Source organism: Pinus tabuliformis, chromosome 5_2, assembly GCF_031772625.1.
Source record: "Pinus tabuliformis cultivar Carrire ecotype Pingquan chromosome 5_2, CPIR1, whole genome shotgun sequence".
Lineage (NCBI taxonomy): Eukaryota > Viridiplantae > Streptophyta > Pinopsida > Pinales > Pinaceae > Pinus > Pinus tabuliformis.
The window spans coordinates 121,987,078-122,005,828 of NC_142306.1; the positions used below are offsets into that span (position 1 = coordinate 121,987,078).

General features: G+C 39.3%; 1 protein-coding gene across 2 annotated transcripts in view; it reads right to left on the bottom strand.

Moving 5' to 3' along the window:
• The window catches only part of LOC149157803 (uncharacterized), a 50,910-nt gene extending 33,034 nt beyond the window's left edge, over window positions 1-17,876 (bottom strand). For both annotated transcript variants that reach the window (XM_089436019.1, XM_089436020.1), the window contains exons 1-2: window positions 16,674-17,876; window positions 15,787-15,997 (exon numbers count right to left, since the gene is read on the bottom strand). In XM_089436019.1, the coding sequence (XP_089292145.1) occupies window positions 15,787-15,997; window positions 16,674-17,371 (909 nt within the window). In that variant the 5' untranslated portion in view covers window positions 17,372-17,876. The remainder of the gene's footprint in view (window positions 1-15,786; window positions 15,998-16,673) is intronic.
• Between the last annotated feature and the right edge of the window lie 875 nt (window positions 17,877-18,751).

An 18,751-nucleotide genomic window follows, 5' to 3' on the forward strand; every position in this document is an offset into this window, starting at 1 on the left:
TTTGGGGTTTCAACATGTTGTAGTGTTCCTCTTCATGAATTTATGGTAACATTGTCTTAATTTCTGCTTAATATTATGTGAAAACTATCAATCAATAGCTCTCTTGGAATAATCTGAATACAGGTATTTTATTCAGTTTGTTGGATCTAGGGTAACATTTTTACTTTTGAATGAAGTACCAGATATCTCTATTTCTTCATAATTTTATTGTTGTTCTATTTCTCTACTTGATTTGATGGTTGATCTAGTGTTTGCAGAAGATCTCTCAAGTTCTCATTGAGCATTTGGGAATAGTCTTCGATTGGACCAGCCAACTCTCAACACATATTTTCTGAAGAGCTTACTTCATATAAGCCTCAGGATTTATCTAACGATAATCTTTTTTCTACAGGGTGTTTTGGGCTAGTACCTCTCTAAAATTTCAAAATCTTTTAAATATTTTGTGGAAATTTTGATAGATCCAGCTATTAACAGCCTTAGATTATCGAATCTGGAAGCGGAGTTGAACTCATACTCCTCAAATCTGATAGATCTGTAAATTATTTGTATAGATCAGTTATTTACTTGTGTAGATCTGAAATTTTGTAACATAATTTTGAATTTTAACATTTGGGTTTTTGGGATTTTCTCTATTTTTGTACATTTGGGTATTGGGTTTTTCTCTTTCCGCTTGTGCAGGAATAGATCTGAAAAATCAACCAAGAAAACCTTCAAATCTGAGCTAGATCTAAGCCCTAGAGAGCAAGATCTCGGCTCAAAGATTGTTTGCAGGAATAGATCTGGGAAATCAACCAAGTAAATCTTCAGATTTGAGACTTTTTCAAGCAGATCTGGGGGCTTTGAGACAGATCTAGGCCCTAGAGGGCAATATCTTGTCCCAAATATTTTTGCAAGGCCAGCCATTAAAGGTCTTGCAATAAATCTGAAGATTTGAACCAAAATAATTTTTTTCAAAACAAGGATTTCAAGTTTTGGGGCTCCTAAGCCCAGATCTGTCTTCTCCTAACCCAACGCTAGTTCTATTGGGCCTAGTGCTAACTCTCATTGGCCCTAGATTCCCCTTGCTCCATTTCTGATTTGAATATTTGATTTTATGAAACTAATCATTGGTGGGTTTTTGCTAAAAAATTGGTAAAAATTTGTGTTTTAGGTATTGTAATTTCTTTTGGCAACTTGGGCAAGTGATCTTCAAGGCCTAAAGCTTAAAGGTTTGATTTGTAAACTATTTTTTTCCTCACTGGTTGCTATAGCGGTCATATACCTTTTTAATAGTGGTGAAAAACACATCTAAGTGGTTTGAAATTAACTAAAAAAATTGCTAAATACATTAATAAGTCATTTATGTTTTATGTGTATCAAAAATTTGACCTAGATCTACATTTTGGGTGACTTTTATCTCTAAACAATGAAATATAACAGTGGCAAAATTTCATGTGGGTAGCCTAAAATAAGTTCCTAAGTTGTCTAATACATTAAATAATTAATTTCTTGAGTTGGGCATTCATCAGGCTGAAAATTTTTGATAATTCATGTGGGCAAGTTTGAAAAATTTTAAGTAAATTTTTGGCATAAAAATATCATTGATAGCTTACTGTTTTCATTGTCATATTGTTGTTGTCATAAAGTTTTTCTTACTGCTGTCCTAAAAAATAATTTCTAAAAATTAAGTACTCTGTCATGGAATTGTGATAAAATGCATATCTTTTGTTTCATAAACTGAGTCTTTTTTGAGCATTTGTTGACATTGATTGCAAAGAAGTTTTTGTTCTCTTTGAGCTATAATTGTATCAAAAAATATTTGAAATAAGCTTGTGGTTTGATTGTAATATTTTCAGAGGTTTATTTTTAAGTCTTCATCCAATAAAGCAAACATTTTATTTTAGTGATTAAGGGCTTTTGCGACACAAGTGTTTCTAATCCTCGGGTCTAACTTCTTCTCATCATCTGGTGCATTTGCATATAAATTAGTTTTGCATAAATAAAATTTACTTCCAAGCATAAGCTTGGTCGATATAGAGATAGGTATCCATCCATCTTTATACTTGAGAAACCTGTTTTTAATAGTACTTAAAATGGTGACATTGCAGTCGTCAAAGCCACATCTCTCTGCAACACCGGAGGCATCGGGTATGTTAGATTTTCAGGAGAGGTATCGTTAATCACACTTTAGTGTGCTTCACCTTATCTTCTTTCTGTCAATTACTACGAAATCAAGCTCAACACAAAAATGATCGAAGGATTCAAATTCAATTAGGCATTTAACTAAAATTAACCAATATTCTTGCATCTCACATCAGTTTTAGGATTATAAGAGAGTCATTCATCTAAGCAACAGTTGCTAATCAATTACTTGGTTCTAATTTCCCTAGCAAGATCGTTGACTCCATAAGACACTGGTATCAATCGTTTAAAATCTAATCAAATCCTATAAGTCTTGTTAAGTCTTAATCAAGTACTTGGTTGCTTCACTATCTCCCAAAATGGTTGGTTCCCAACTAGTTCTTCTTCATTCCATTTTTCCATAGGGTCTACCCCCCTTAGCCTGTTGTAGGGAGGAAACTTAAACGGAGAGATTGGGGATCAGGGTGACAGCCCCCAATCTGAACCGTTGTCATGGTGCCTAGACATTCTGTACGACAACATTTTTTAGCATCGTTGCCGAGGATATTTTATTCTCAGCATTTCAACGACATTTCCTCATCATTCTTCTCATTTCTCATCTTTTCATTTGAGTCAACAACGACAACATTTTTTGGTGCGTTGTTGGGGATATTTTATTCTCGGCGTTTCAACGACATTTCCTCATCATTCTTCTCGTTTCTCATCTTTTCATTTGAGTCGGCAACGACAACATTTTTTGGCGTCGTTGCCGAGGATATTTTATTCTCGGCATTTCAACGACATTTCCTCATCATTCTTCTCATTTCTCATCTTTTCATTTGAGTCGGCAACGACAACATTTTTTGGCACCGTTGCCGGGGATAGAGTTTTTCTATCCTTGGTTTCCTCGACATTGGTTTTTTTCCTGTTTGGGTGGCAACTCCACTTATTCATCCATTATTTCTCAAACAAGAAACCCTCCCTTATATCCAATTATTTGCCTTTTGGATCTTAGAGTTAGATTCATGTTCAAGTGGCGACTCCACTTCTTTCATTTCTTACAAGAATTTCTACTAGAAGCTCGCTTCTTGTGGATCTCTTGATTTTTCTTGAGCAGGGGTCCCTCTCTAGCATCCATTTGGTCCCTCCTTATCCTTTCAAGCAAGTCATCATGGATGATTAGTTTACCCCGTGTCATTTTACTGATTTTCTCCATGATATGCTGGAAGAGACTATTCATAAATTGCCTTTGTTCTCGAGTGGTGATTCAGTTGCTGTTAGAAAGCATCTATGCAAGGTTACTCATACAATAATCAAATATTGTAGTTATCCCCATATGAACATGAAGATGTCAAAATGCGTCTTTGCCTTTTCTTTAGAGGGTGATGCTTTGAATTGGTTTCATAATTGTCCTGAAGATTCTTTCGCTTCTTTACAAGACGTCATCAATGCTTTTAAAGATACATATGGTGATCAAGGTGGCTCGCGTTGTGCCCCTAATACTATGCAACAGAATGAAAGTGATCTTGTAAAGGATCCAACTATCAATGAAATATTTCAAGCCAATTCTCCATATCAGAATGTGCCATCCACTTGTACCATCACAAGACAAATCCATGAAAAACAAGGAGAAAGCTAGAGAAGGAAGGAAGAAACCCTGGAAGAAATCGAAAGTCTGAAATTTGTCCTTTATTGTCCACATGTGCAAGTAACCTAGGGTTTCTAGGGTCCAAAATTGCATAGAAAGTTGCAGATTATTTGGGTAAGTACAGAAGGCTAGAAGAACCTTTATCTTGAAGGAATGTTGCTTCACTATCCTTGGAAGAGCCTTGTCTTGTTTTGCAAGAGGAAGGTTAGTTGGTTGGCTTGGTTCTTGGTGGGAGCCCTGGTTTAGGGTTTGGTCTTGGATGTCTCCTTTGAAACAGATTCTATAAGAATTGGAGTTCTTTTGGGTTTCCCCTTGGAGGGGTTTTGCCCTAGCTTGGAGCCTATATCTTGTGTTCATGTGATCTTCATTATTTTTCTTTTGGCATTGATTCGATGATAAGAACATAAGCATAAACAAAAGAAGAAGAATATAATGTCACAAATAATGTCAAAGTAAGGAAAAAGTGAATTAATATGTTGCCCTAATTGATTTTCCAATAGTAAGCAAGAGGCCACGGACCTTCTCCCTAGTACACTTGAGGGTCAATTTGAGGGAGCATGTGTTGGAGAAACTCTTTGAAGATGGTTGGCATCTGAAAGTTACATCAGCACTCCAGAGTGGGAAGTAGAAAGAACCAAATTTTGAGGCCTGTGACCTTGAACTAGATGGTTATTGAGATTTCAAGGGAGGATGTACATCCCTAAGGAAGGGTCAATTTGAGGGAGCATGTGTTGGAGAAACTCTTTGAAGATGGTTGGTATATAAAGGTTACATCAGCACTCCATAGTGGGAAGCATATGGAACCAAAGTTTGAGGCCTATGACCTTGAACCAGATGGAAAAAGAAAAAGAAAAAAAAAAAAAAAAAAAGAGGAAAAATAAATTAATTAATTAAAATACATAAATATATAAAACTATAATAAAGAACATAGCTAATAAAAGTAAAAGTTAGTTTAAAAAATCATGGCTCGTCGCGGTGGAGGGAAATTAAAATTAAGCTGCGACTAAGCTCTGCAACCCTCGGCCCTGCAAAACGAGATCCGCATCCTCCGCGAGTTGCAGACAGCGAGCCCCCGCCCTTTGCTGGCCCGGCTCCTGCGAACCCGTCCGCTGGTGAGCCTCCTACTTGCTGCGGTCTGCCTTTCATGGATCGTTCAGCAGACTGACAGATCCGCTCTCAGAGATTGTGGCCATGGAGGGGCTGGGCACCCCTCAGGCGCCTCTTCCGCCTCCTCCGCCGACCTCACCTTCTGAGGCTTTTAACAGGCTTTTGGCAGGACTGCCAAAGAAGAAAAACACTGAAGCTGCGAAGTTTGTCAAGAGATTGGACGATATTCCGGTGATCTCCCTCCCTCCAGAAACCCCGATCCAAGTTGCCCTGTCACTGGCTGAAAGGGCTCTCATCGGCCAGTTCACCGGGCTATGGCCGTCTCCAAAAACCACAGAAAGCTGGGTTAACAGAAATTGGGCACCTCTGATCAAAGAAAGCGTCACCTCTTACTTTCTGGGGAGAGGTTATTTCCTCTTCGAATTCACATCAAAAGAAGATAAAAACCTGATCTTCTAAAATGGCCCCTACTTCATGGGTCCTCAGGGCCTATATCTGAACAAATGGACCCCGAACTTCAATCCGGCAGTAGATGTACCCAAAGCAGTCCTGGTGTGGGTCAGGCTCCCAAATCTCCCAGTGCACTGCTAGAACTGGGATTCGCTGAAACACATTGGAAACGCCCTGGGAAAATTCATAGATCGTGCGAACAACAAGGATCAGTACAATTGTGCCAGGATCTGTGTAGAAGTAGATCTGGAGGTGGGACTACCAGAGGCCATCACAATAAAGGTCGGAAGCTGGACGCACATGCAGAAACTGGACTATGAGCAGCTGCCCTTCAAATGTCGGAAATGTCATGTTTATGGACATTTCGCCAGAGGCTGCCCAACTAACAAAGAGGCTGAGCAGGGAAAAGAGGATGGATGGAATCAAGTCAAGCGATCCAAAAATTACCCCAAGAATCAGAAGCAAGGAGGCCCTAATGGCAAAGGAACCCAGCAGACCACTGCTCAGCAGATCCCCACCAAATCCAATCCTGAAAACAAGTTTGATCCCCTGAGTTCGCATCCAGAGAGCACACAAGAGGGCGAAGTTCAAAAGGAGGCAGAAGCAACACAGGAGACCGAGGCTCAACCCACAAGCAAAGGTACTCCCTCAGCCTCCCTCAAAGGAACAAGTGCTGAAGATCCAAAAGGCATGACCATAGAAGATGAAGAAGAAGGGCAGGAAACGGAAGAATCAGAAGAGGAAGGAGAAATAGGAGAGTCCCATACCTCGATAAGAAGATCAACAAGAGGCTGGAAAACAGATAGGGAAAAAAGGGAGCAGGAGACTTACAAAGAGAAACTTCAGGGCAGTCAACCAACCTTGGAGAAAATGCTAGCCTCAAAGCCTAAGATATTGAAAAATCTGCCCCAAGGCTCCAAGGGAGCCCACCAGAAGCATAAATAATGAAGGTCATCTCCTGGAATTGCAGAGGTATGGGGAGCAAAGCTAAAGAAGAAGCCATCAGAAGTCTAATCAGGACAGAAACCCCAGATCTACTTCTTGTCCAGGAGACAAAGCTGGAAGACATAGTCTTCCTTCAAACAAGCAAGAAACTTTGGAATAAAAGCGAAGCAAGAGCAATCTCCGCCCGGGGTGCCTCAGGAGGGATAGGCACTCTTTGGAATGCCAATAAATTTACAGTCCTATTCGAGGCCAGGAATATCCATTGGTTGCTGCTGAAAATGCAGAACCTGGACACTAAGGAAACGTTCTGTCTATTCAATGTTTACTCTCCAGTCAACGTTGGGGAAAAAAAGACTGTTGGGACTCTATAAGACATCAAGCAGATTTGACAAACCTGGAAAATATAATAATTGTTGGCGACCTCAACCTCACCCTACACCCATCAGAAAAAAGGGGAGGCAGCATAGTTAGAGATCCGGCTAGAGAATGGGTGGAGGACATAGTGCAAGACTGGGATTTGCTGGACATCAAACCCTCTTCAGGTAAGTACTCTTGGTCTAATAAAAGAGTGGGACCTGGACACATTGCTACCAGGCTAGATAGGTTTATCATTCAAAGTTCCTATCTGCTGCTAGGATTAGAGCCCAGAATGCATATTCTTGCCAACAGCATCTCTGATCATAAGCCCATAAAGCTAGATCTCTTAGCTCATCATGATCTGGGCCCTATCCCATTTAGATTCAGCCCTCTTTGGGTAAAGGAGCCCGATTTCATGCAAACTGTCAAGGAATGTTGGAACCAACCAGTTAAAGGATCGCCATTCTATATTTGGGAGGAAAAGCTCAGAAGGGTGAAAGGAGCTCTAAAAAGATGGGCCAAAACGCTGTCCAATCCGGCCACAATAAGGAAAACCATTAAAGCTGCTCTTGTTTCTCATCAAAATGGTATGGAAAACGCAATGCCCACAAAGGATTTATTAGAACAAGAAACCCAGTTACAACAGCGATACCACAAAGCCTGCTTAGCTGAAGAAGAGTATTGGAGATTGAAATCCCAAAACCTCTGGCTTAAAGCAGGGGATAGGAACACTACTTATTTTCACAAACAAGCCCAGGCAAGGAAATGTTTCAACACCATCTCAGAGATTAAAGAAGAGGGAGATATCCATAAGGATTTTGATCACATAAAGAGAGCAGCGTTTACCCATTTCCAGAACTTATATAGTGAAGACAAGGATCCAAGCCACTATCCTGATCTGTTAGAAAATATACCCTCTGTAATTTCTCAGCGAAGTAATGAATCTCTTGAGGCCAAAGTCACTAAAGATGAGGTGAAAAAGGCTCTCTTCGATATGGACCCGGATAAGGCCCCTGGGCCGGATGGTTTCTCTGCTAGATTCCTCCAAGCTTGCTGACCGATTATTGAAAAAAATCTACTCAAAATGGTACAAAAATCCCAAAATATTCAAAAAATCGAAGGCAGTACTAATTCTGCGTTTTTAGCACTCATACCCAAGGAAAAAGGTGCCAATAACTTCAGCAGATTTCAGCCGATTTCTCTATGTAATACAGGGTACAAATTAATCACCAAAGTAATTGCAAACAAATTGAAGTTTATTCTCCCCAAAATAATTCCAGAGAATCAAGGAGGCTTCATCCATGGTAGGCAAATCGTGGACAACTTTTGACTGGTACAAGAGGCAATTCACTCAAGTCTCCTTCGAAAAGAGCAAGGTATGGTGATTAAACTTGATTTAGCAAATGCTTTTGATTGAGTAAATCATAGCTTTCTTTTAAATGTTATGTGTAAGTTTGGCTTTGGAGCAAATTTCATTAATTGGATCCGGGCATGCATCTCGGAGCCAGGGATTGCTCCTCTTGTTAATGGAAAAGCCACAGACTTTTTTAAAGCCTCGAGAGGACTCAAGCAAGGGTGTCCTCTATCCCCCCTGCTCTTTGTCATCCAAGCCTCAGCCCTTAGCTTCCTGCTAGACAAAAAGTTGCATGAACAAGAAATCAATGGACTGTGTATTGCAAGAGGGACCAAAAATATTAACCATGCCTTGTTTGCGGATGACACTTTGCTGTTGGGTCCTGCCTCTATTCCCTCTGCCACAAAGTTCAAAGAGGTCCTGGATGAGTTTAGTGAAGCTTCAGGCAGTGTTGTTAACAAGAGCAAATGCCATATTTTCAGTTGGAATACTACGCCTAGACTGCTATCTGCCATCTCCAGATGTTTGGGCTTTGAAGCTTCCACCTCCTGGTCTTCTTTTAAATACCTGGGCCTCCCAATATCTCACAAGAGACCTACTAGCAAAGAATGGCTCCCACAGTTAGAAAAATTCAAGGCAAAGATCCAAGCCTGGGGATATTCCTGGCTGAATACTGCAGGCAAAACAGTCTTAATTAAATCTGTTCTCAACAGCTTGCCTCTATTTCAATTCGCTAGGCTCCTCGCTCTGGCATCCATTCTAAACAAAATGGAGGAATACATAAGGAGGTTCTTCTGGAAGGGAGGGAAACAAAATGAAAAAAAGATCCCTCTTATCAGCTGGGATATCATCTCCAAGCCACTGTGGGAAGGTGGCCTAAACTTCAAAAATCTTCGTCAACAGAACGTGGCAATGGCTACAAAAATCATTTGGAGGATCATTGCACCCAATCCTAGCTGGGCCCAAAAGGTGCTCTGGAAAAGATATTTCAGAGGTCCAAGATCCAGATGCTTAGAAAAAGTGATTCATCTGCCAAACTCGACATTCCTCAAAATTTATGACAGAGCTACATCTCTCATCACCGCCCACTCTTACTGGATACCAGGCAACGAGAAAAAAATCAATATCTAGTCGGACAGAATCATGAACAAGGAGCCAATAGAAGTCAGAGCCTCCATTAATTCGCTGCGCTGCTGGATGGACAGAGAAGGACTGCAAACATTGTGGGATATCTCATGCTGGAACGATTCGATATGGGCAGGCTGGAAACATTTAAAGGTGTCGGATAACCTGAACACCGAGTGGATCACGCTGCTCAACTCCCTCCACGGATTGGCGCCCACGCATTCGAGGAAAAGAGATGAGATGGGCTGGGGGCCGAAAGCCAGAGGATACGCAGTCTCACTGGGGTATGCTAAATTGATCGAGAGACCATACGTTCCTCCAGATCCAGCTCCTTGGCAAGGTGTCTGGCGTCTGTCCTCATGGCCCAAGGTTGATTTCTTTGCCTAGGTTTACTGTCACGGCAAAATCTTAACTTATGATAACTTGCAGAAGAAAGGATTCCACAGCCCATCCATCTATTCACTGTGCAATGAAAACGCTAAGACAACAGTTCACCTAATTCTAGAATGCAGCTTCTCCAGGCAGATCTGGTCCTTCTTTACTCATGATCTGGATCCTAACTTCATTATCCCTTGCTCCACTTTTGAACTTTTCTCTGAATGGACAAACAAATTTCCAAGTTCTCCTCCTAAAAATCTGATTATTAAAGCAGCATGGGCTGCCCTCCCAAAGATCATCTGTTGGCAGTTATGGATAGAGCGTAACAGAAGAATTTTTAGAAATACAAAACAGAGCCACAAAGTTTTAGAAGCCAAGATTAAATGTCACATAAAGGAGTGCTTGACTGATATAAAAGACAACTCCAGCCTTAGTCAACAGGACATAGCATGGGGATCAACACTAGAACTTCAATTTCATCCAGCAGTCAAAAAAGCCCCCACTATCAAAGAATGGCAAATAAGGAAACCTGAGAATGACTTTCAAGATTGGCTTAAATCGCAAGCAAGGCACTTCCTTTTCTTTGATGGAGCAGCAAAGGGAAATCCGGGCAAAGTTGGTGCAGGAGGTGTTGTTCTAAATCAAACTGGGGAAAAAATTCACTCCTACGCTTGGGGACTAGGTTACACTACCAGCATTCAAGCTGAGGCCTTGGCCCTCTTCCAAGGACTCAAGACCCTTAAAGATCTGGACATAAATGAAGCAATTGTTATAGGCGACTCTCAAGTCATTATAAACGCAATGGTTTCCAATACTCCAGTATCGGACCTCAATCTAGCAAGGCTGATTACTAGGATCAAAGGTATGGAAAACAATTTTCAGAACTTGAAGTACTACCACGTGTTGAGAACTCATAACAAAAAGGCGGACATCGAAGCCAATAAAGCTGCCCTTCTCTCTGCCGGGGTCAAGCTGAAAGAGGAAGAAGAATCATGGGAACCCATTCCATAAATAGATTGCTGCCATGTTCTACTGTCTATTATTAAACAAATTTGTTTGTATCTTCAAGTGGGGGAAAATCTCTGAAATCAACTCAGTGGGTGTCTATCCAAGGAAGAAACTTGTAAGCTTCAACTGCATCCTTAGCAGAGAAATGCATCAGGACAAAGAAGCTCATAATGTAATCAAATTTTGGCATTCAACCCAAGATTAATATAAAAGCTCCATAACCGTTTCTGTAAAAAAAAAAAATAGTTTAAAAAAATAAATAAAAATAAAAGTAAAAATAAAGTAAATGAATAATTAGATAAACAAAAATAATAATAATAATAATAATCAAATAAATAATAAAAATATAAAACTAAAACTAGGTAAATATAATTAAGAACGTGGCTAGTAAAGGTAAAAGTTAGTTGAAAAAATCAAAATTAATAAATAAATAAAAATAAAAGAGGGAAAAAAATAAAATAAATAAAAATACATAAATATATAAAAATATATAATAGAGAACAAAGCTAATAAAGGTAAAAGTTAGTTGAAAAATTGAATAAAAATAAAAGTAAAAATAAAATAAATGAATAATTAGATAAAAATAATAAATAAATAAATATACCTGAAAAGAAAAAGAAAAAAAAAAAAAATATATATATATATAATAGAAAGAACGACAAAAAATAAAAAGGAGAGGGACAGGAAAAAGACCAATAAAAACCACAGAGCAAAACGGATAAACCCTAGGAGGAAGGAAGGCTCCAGGGGGGACACAGAAAGCTAGCAAAAAGATAACAAGGGGGGGGAAAGAGAAAGACTAAAACGACAGGGCAAGGATCCAACAGCTACTAATTTTCCAGTCGTCATCTCTATTGAGATTGTTAGGCCTTCTTTCAATCTCAATAGCTTCCCTGAATTTACGATGATGGAATTGAGCAACTTTGGCAACAACCTTGGCCTCCTCTATACAAACCTGATGCTTGGTCTTTTCCACATGCTCTGCTAACGCTGAAGACTTGGTTCTCCCATGTCTTAGGTCAGCTGCATATTCGTTGATCCTCTGATTCTTCAAGTTCGACTAACCTTTCAAGAATAATATTATTTTATTGAATGGTAATATTTTATTGAATTAATAAGGGGTGGTTGGGGAATGAACCACCTGAGTGTTAATTAAGGGAGAAGGGGTAGGTGGAGTGATAAGGAGGGGGTGGCTCGAGGAGGTGTCAGGGGGTGAAAGTCAAAGGCCTTGAAGTCAAAATGATAGGGGGCATTCAAGGCATTTACCTCAAAGAATGGGGGGCATTCATGAGAGGTGGTTGGGATGGATGAGGAAGGGAGGCATAAAACGGGTAAGGGAGAATGGAAGTGGGGACGATCTTTGTTTTTTTAGGGGATTCTTTTGGTCTTTGGCTATTTTTGGACTGGGATGTGGATAAGGAGAGGGGAGAGAACCGAGAGAAAGGTGGGAGAACTCAGACGTGGATCTATTGGAGAGTATGGCACCTATTTTTGATACATTACGACAATTGTTGTTGGACTTGAGCTCGAGGGCTAGGGAACCTATGGAGGTTTCCTGGGCTAGAAAGTCAGATAGACATTCCTAGTTGGCAAGGTGGCAAATTCAGTCAGACAACCCCAGCAAGAACACCCCAACCGAGCCACTGGATCAAGGATTCTTCTGTTTGTTGTTGTATTTATGTAAATTGCTACAAATCAAATTCCTTACATCTTTAATATGTTGTAGATCAGATTTTATTTATATGTTATTGTCAAATAATTGTTGTATTATAAACATGTTATTTTCATATAGTTTATAATACAACAATTATCATAGTTTCACAACTAAGTCACCTAAGACAGAGACATGGAGACGTGGAAAAACCTAAGTCACCTGACACGACACATGGAGACATGGAGAAACCTAAGTCACTTGGCACGAGACATGGAGATATGGAGAAACCTAAGTCACCTGATACAAGATATGGAGAACATAGAAATACAAGTGTCTAACACGAGACACAATGACCCCAACAACAAGACATAGAGAACATGATATATATATATATATATATATATTAGTGAAATATTACACATACAAAAATGAAATATACACATTCAAATCTCATTACAATTTAGAAACTAAATCATTTGCACATTTGATACATTATGATGATACAAATTCAATCATGATACAATATGCCAATCATACCAGTAGTAACATTAGCCATTAACACATAGTTAACATATACCACACATATGCACTTGCCAGCACTGGTTGCTTTCTACACTTGGAATGTGCCATAGTGCTAGCACCCTAACAGGCTCTCCAAATGGTCTCACACCTCCAACTTGCTAAGTGAAATGACAAAAAAAGAAGACATTATGACTCAAGACTGAGAATTTCTAGTAAACTACGCAAAAAATAGGAAAAGATAAAAATAAAATAAAAATTAAAATAAAAAAAAATAAAAATTAAATAAAAATAAAAAAATTAAAATTAAATAAAATTAAAAATTAAAAAATAAAAAATAAAAAATAAAAAATAGAAATAAAAAATCATGATCTTTTAGTAAACTGTGCAATGTTTATTTTAAGCAAAAAATTGTGATTTTTTTTCAGGCCAAGAAATCAACTGGACGAAAAAATCGGCAATGTTATCAACAATGCTATCAACCCTCTAAAATTCATCATTAACCCACCCGGAATCTTTACAAGGTCATCATTTAAGAATCTCTCAAGAGACTCAGAACAAAGCCTTTGGATGGTCCGTTTGGTATTAGAGGGAGAGAAAAAATTCAAGCATTCCATATTGCTTGAATTTTTCTGTTTGACGTTGTCCTTTCATCATATTAGTGAGATATGGTGCTAGCAATCAATTACAAACCCATAGGTTATGAAAGCCCAAGTTTTGAGAAACTCCAAACCAATCTCATGAAAGAGAAGCACCTTTTGGAGAAATATTGGAACCCATACCTCTCACATGGAGCATTTATAGAGATTCATTGTTTCCAATTGTTGTATTAAAGCACACAATAGGCAATTCATCAATTTGATCAAGATGTTTCTTGCAAGACCATATTTTTCAAAGCAGTTGATTATATATGATGAGAAAAGAGCAGTCAATGGATGTTCGATACTGTTATTGATGCAAATCATTTTTGGGCGCTTTGTGGTTCATAGTTTGAACCTTGCTTTCAAAGGTTTCAATAATACAATTCCATGGGTAGAAGAATTGTTTCTCTATTTTAATGTCAGCACGTTCTCTATCCAAGCTATCCACTTAAATGCATTTGCAGATGGATAATAATTTCATGCTTGTAGATTCATATGAACCTTTCCAATATAAATCAAAATTGAAACTGCCAATGGATAGTTATACTATTATTCTGATGAAATACTACGCTTACTAAAAACAGAACTGGTGGCAACCCATTTTGCAGTTTTGAAGACCCTGCACACAGCTAGTCTTTGTGCGCCTAGTTTTGCTCTGTGCACTCAGTTTTCACACTGCACACCCTATTCTTGATCTGAGTGGTAAACTATAGATATAACTAGACGTAACATGCCCACTTATCCTGTGTTAGAAGTCTGCACTGTGGGAAGTTATAACTGGTTTGTCAATGTTTGTAACCAATTTATACTGTATATAAAGGAAAGTAAATGATAGCACGAGGGTAAGACGGTCTTGAGCTCTCATATTGAGTTTTTGTATCAGAGATAGTATGGAAGGAGTGATCAGGGTTTGAAGCCCTTAACTATTGAATGGGGCTATAAGGAGTTTGTATGGACTGATCAGAAAAGATTGTGTGATGTTTCTCCACTAAATTTTCTGTGTTATGTGTGTTGATCTGAATGCCTGATGAATGTATGATGAATGCATTACATTTCCAAATTCTGCTTTTTTATCATTAAAACCTATCCCTGCAATGTATATTAGTGTCTTGAGTGAGATCTTATCCTTGTCAGGATATTGATTATGCCAATAGTAATGAATTCCATTGTTAGCCTAAAAGTTTAGATACTAGGGTCTGAAATTATTGCCAACAAGAACATAGAGAAAGGAAATAGGTGTCAATTGGGTTTGGCTTAGGTGGTTGGGAGGAATGTTGTTATCCTCCCATGCAAGTTTAATTCACGCAAGCAACATTTTGAGCAGCGAGCTCTTAATGAGTATATTATTGTAATGGCTTCAAGCCTGGTTGTTGACCAGCCTTTTGCCATGAAGATTCTAGGGTTTACACTGGGTACCATCCTCGATATAGGGGAAGTACTGAGGTGTTTTCCCTGGGTGTGTAACCTGGAAAGAGAGAGAGAGAGAGAGAAAGAGAAAGGAAATGGGTTTGAATTTTGAACAGAGGGATTGATAAGCTTCAGGCCATGGGTGATTCATTTTGGACATAAATTGGATGAAAGGAAGCCTCCAAGTAAAAAATAACTCTCCCCTGCTAGTAGCACAGCAATTAAAGGCAATATCTACAGTTTCTTTGGGTCAACTGTACTCATATTTATAGAAAGCACAACAAGGTTGCAGATCAGCTCTGATAGGAAGGACTTCAACTACCTGAGCTTTATGGTTCCTTGGAAGAAGTACAAGATGGTCATACAATGGTTTTACAATAGTTTTCTTTTAATGATTCATGAACCCATTTTAAACTAGAAATTTGTCAGTGCATGGAACTGTTAAGTCCACTATTTGTTTTCAATGACTTCGTAGATAGTATATTTTACAATATGAAGTCTGTGGATCTTTCTGGATCTATATTAAAAGAATATGAAGAGATTTGTCCTTGGATTATCTTTTTTGAACAGTGCCTGAAGCCTCCGAATATTGTATTCTTGTTTATCTCGTATAAAATATGTTTTTTATTGGGAATTAAAAAAAAAAAAAGAGAAAAGAAATGATGTAACAAAAGCATTTTTAGTCTAGCCTTGAAAATCTTAGTACGAATAATATGAGCTCCCATTGAAGCCCAAACAAAGTAAATTCAACCCAAATGAATATTTCATCCTGAGATCCTTGCAATCCAAAACCTAAAAATTATTTTCCAACCCTACGGAATATTCTGTCCTGATATCCTTACAGTCCAAACCTAAAAATTGTTTCCATTCCCACTGAATGATCCATCCTAAACTTGTTCTAATCACAAATTCAAAAGATTGTGTCGGAGCTCACATATAGAACGAGGTGCCACAAGAGACAAGATAGAACACACAATTTGGTGCAGTCAGTTTGCTAGCATGTAACAGAGTTTCTACAATGCATTCAACAAGGCATTAGAAATAAGAAGCACCTTAGAAAATAGCAAAGTGATTGGCATTAAATCAGGCCTACCTCCGCCAAAACAGCTGCAATTGACCTGCCAAGGGGAGAACCAAGGGCATCCACTATCTGGGATTCAACGTGTCCTTTTTTCCTTCCATTGTCAATGCATACGCCTTCAGAAGCAAAATTTTCAGCAGTAACTTGTTCATCTTTACTTTTCAGCAAACTCCGAAATTTTTTTGCCTCAGTACATGGTTTAAAACTCCACCCTTTTGATGCCCTGGCCAATAGAAACAGATTTCCAGTCAGCATAATTACAACATCTATATAACTTCTTGATATGGCATCCCGGCAGTTTAGGGAGACTCATAGCTCAATCACAATTGTTTGAAATGCAATCCAAAGAAATAACTCCATGGGCATGGGAAACATTAGAAGCCTTTACCACTGTCCAACAGTAGTTATCTTAGAGATGAAACCACTCTTGCGCAAAATATTAACCAAAACATCAATATACTGAAGAAACTACAGTTTCTATCTTATAGACCCCAATTCCCTATAATGGTACATGTTTCCTTGCAATTAAGGTCTATAAGGCCTTTGCAAATGATGACTCTTTAACGGATTGATATAGCGATATCCAGGTTACAAATGCTAAAAACTAATGACAGTTTTGATTTTGAGCTAAACAAGCTCGGGGCTCAAATGTAACTCTGTGGCTTAAGAGGTCCGCACTGGCCGCTTGCTAATTTGCAATCATCGCGTTCTATCCCATCAATCCAACTGGTATCCATATAAAAGGCTAACACAATTCCTCTCCATATTGAAAAGGGTACATGTCAATACAAGAACCTGAGGATGTTGGACTTTGCAAGCTTCTGATTTCACTCAAGCCACTCCATCTCCGTGTTAAGAAAGGAAAATGTCAAAGGATCTTAAAAAAAAAGTGGCATTACCTTCCAGAGGACTTTCGGAGCATGCCAATACTGCTTGATCCTGAGCTCTCCATCACAGGCATAATGGGTTCTACTGTGGCTTCGCCTGTGGGCATTAATCTTGGATCGAGCTTTTTCCTGTCCATCACATATTCAAATTGATCCTGACCAACCATATTGACAACACTAACCGATGCGTCATCAATATGCGGGGAAGCCACTTCTTTAACCTCATTGTTTTCAGGCTGAAGATTCTGAGCTTCAACTGGAAATCCATATTCTTCATCATTGCCGCCATTATTACTGAATTTAGCTGAAGATACCTGCAGACCTCTCTGAGAAAGACAGACATCCACTTCCTCCATACGGGTGGCTACTGCAATTTGAAAGGTCTCCTCAACTTGCCCTTTAGATTTGAAGGTATGTTGCGGATCGTTGGAATGAAGTTTTCCGGGATTCTTTGAATATTTTTGTTCTCCTCCTCCTTCAAAATTTGGGGACTCGATACAATCATCAGAAACGGTACTGTCCAAATGATTCTCTGCGACAAAAGGAGACGATGATGTAACAGTGTCAATTGGGAATCCCGAATAAATAACTTCCTTAACTTCATTTGAGAAAGCTCCATTCGCAATTGGTGGCAAAATGTTTTCAAAAACGTCCCTGCGAGATGAATCCTGAATGGAGCAGGTGCCTGAAGAATCACATGTGCACTCCATCGAAAAAACCCGCAAAACCCAACCACATATCAAAATTAAAGGGCTTTGAGAGCAGATGGTGATTTTATCTTCTTCTTGGATTAAAACTGAGTACCCAGATGATTACTTGAGCCAGATGGTCAGGGATGAAATCCTCTATTCGACCTTCAGGCCCGAATCCCTGTGTTGTCCAAATGTTTTGTTAAAACCAAAAGAGTTACTGATTTCCTTCTTTCATCCAATGTCGTCTTGAAACGAGCAGATAATGATTTTCAACCTGTCAATCACTACAATCCAATATAAACCCGAATGAGAGGAGGATTTAGAACATGGAGTTGTATAGTTCGAGCGCTGAGTTGCCTGCTAGGCGTGGGCTTGGCGCAGCTAACATCTCCTAATCTGCTGCCTTCGTGCGAGTGACGTTTCTGTTTTAGTTGTTTACATTTCAGCGAATCTCGCGCTAATGGAAGTTCAAGTGGTCTCTGTTTTTCGTTATTTACATGTCAGGTAATCTCGCTCTAATGGAAGTTCAAGTTCAGTTTAAAGTTCAACGTTTTATAGACTTGACTATAATGTTCCCGCGCTACAATCGAGCAAATTTTCGGGCTCCGGTCTAATTTTCCATTATAAAATTATTATAAATTTGTATTTTTTACCCCCAAAAAAAAATATCAAAAATTATTTGTCTATTTTTTTATTATAAATTTGTATTTTTTATAAAAATATGATTATAATACAATTTACATGTTAAAGACTATTATTATTGGTCAAATTTTCTAAACATAACTGAATTTACCTGGTTGCGCGTAGCTCTGCGAGCTTGACCTAGCCGCGCGCCCTCCTTCCCGAGCTGCCTCCTGCGGCCGCCCCGCCTGGCAGCCTCCTGCTGCTGGGCTCGCCCGTCCCTGCCCCAACCTCCCTGAGATTCTTCCCGCATTAACCTGATCGGCGCCTCCTCACTGTGCGTTTTGTGCAGCTGCGCCTAGCCATGGCTCCCCCAGGGGGCCCGGATCCTTTGGACCCTCCTTTGCCCCCACCCCCGGAAGTGACAGCATTCAAAGCAATGATCGCCTCGAGCTGTAAGAGAGTGCCCTCTGTCAATCAGCAGAAGTTCGTCAAGAAGATGGATTCCATCCCCACGGTAGCCCTTCCTGAAGAAGAAACCTGCAAAGCAGCCTTGAATCTCGCTGCGAGAGGCCTCATAGGTCAGTTCACAGGCCTCTGGCCTTCACCCAAGTCAGTGGAGCACTGGACACAAAGGAACTGGAAGCCGTTAATCAAAGAAGATATAAAAAGCTACTTCGTAGGCAAAGGTTTTTTCATCTTTGTATTTGAAGGCGCAGAGGACAGAAGCCTAATCTTCATAAACGGAGCTTATTTTATGGGCCCAAAAGGTCTATA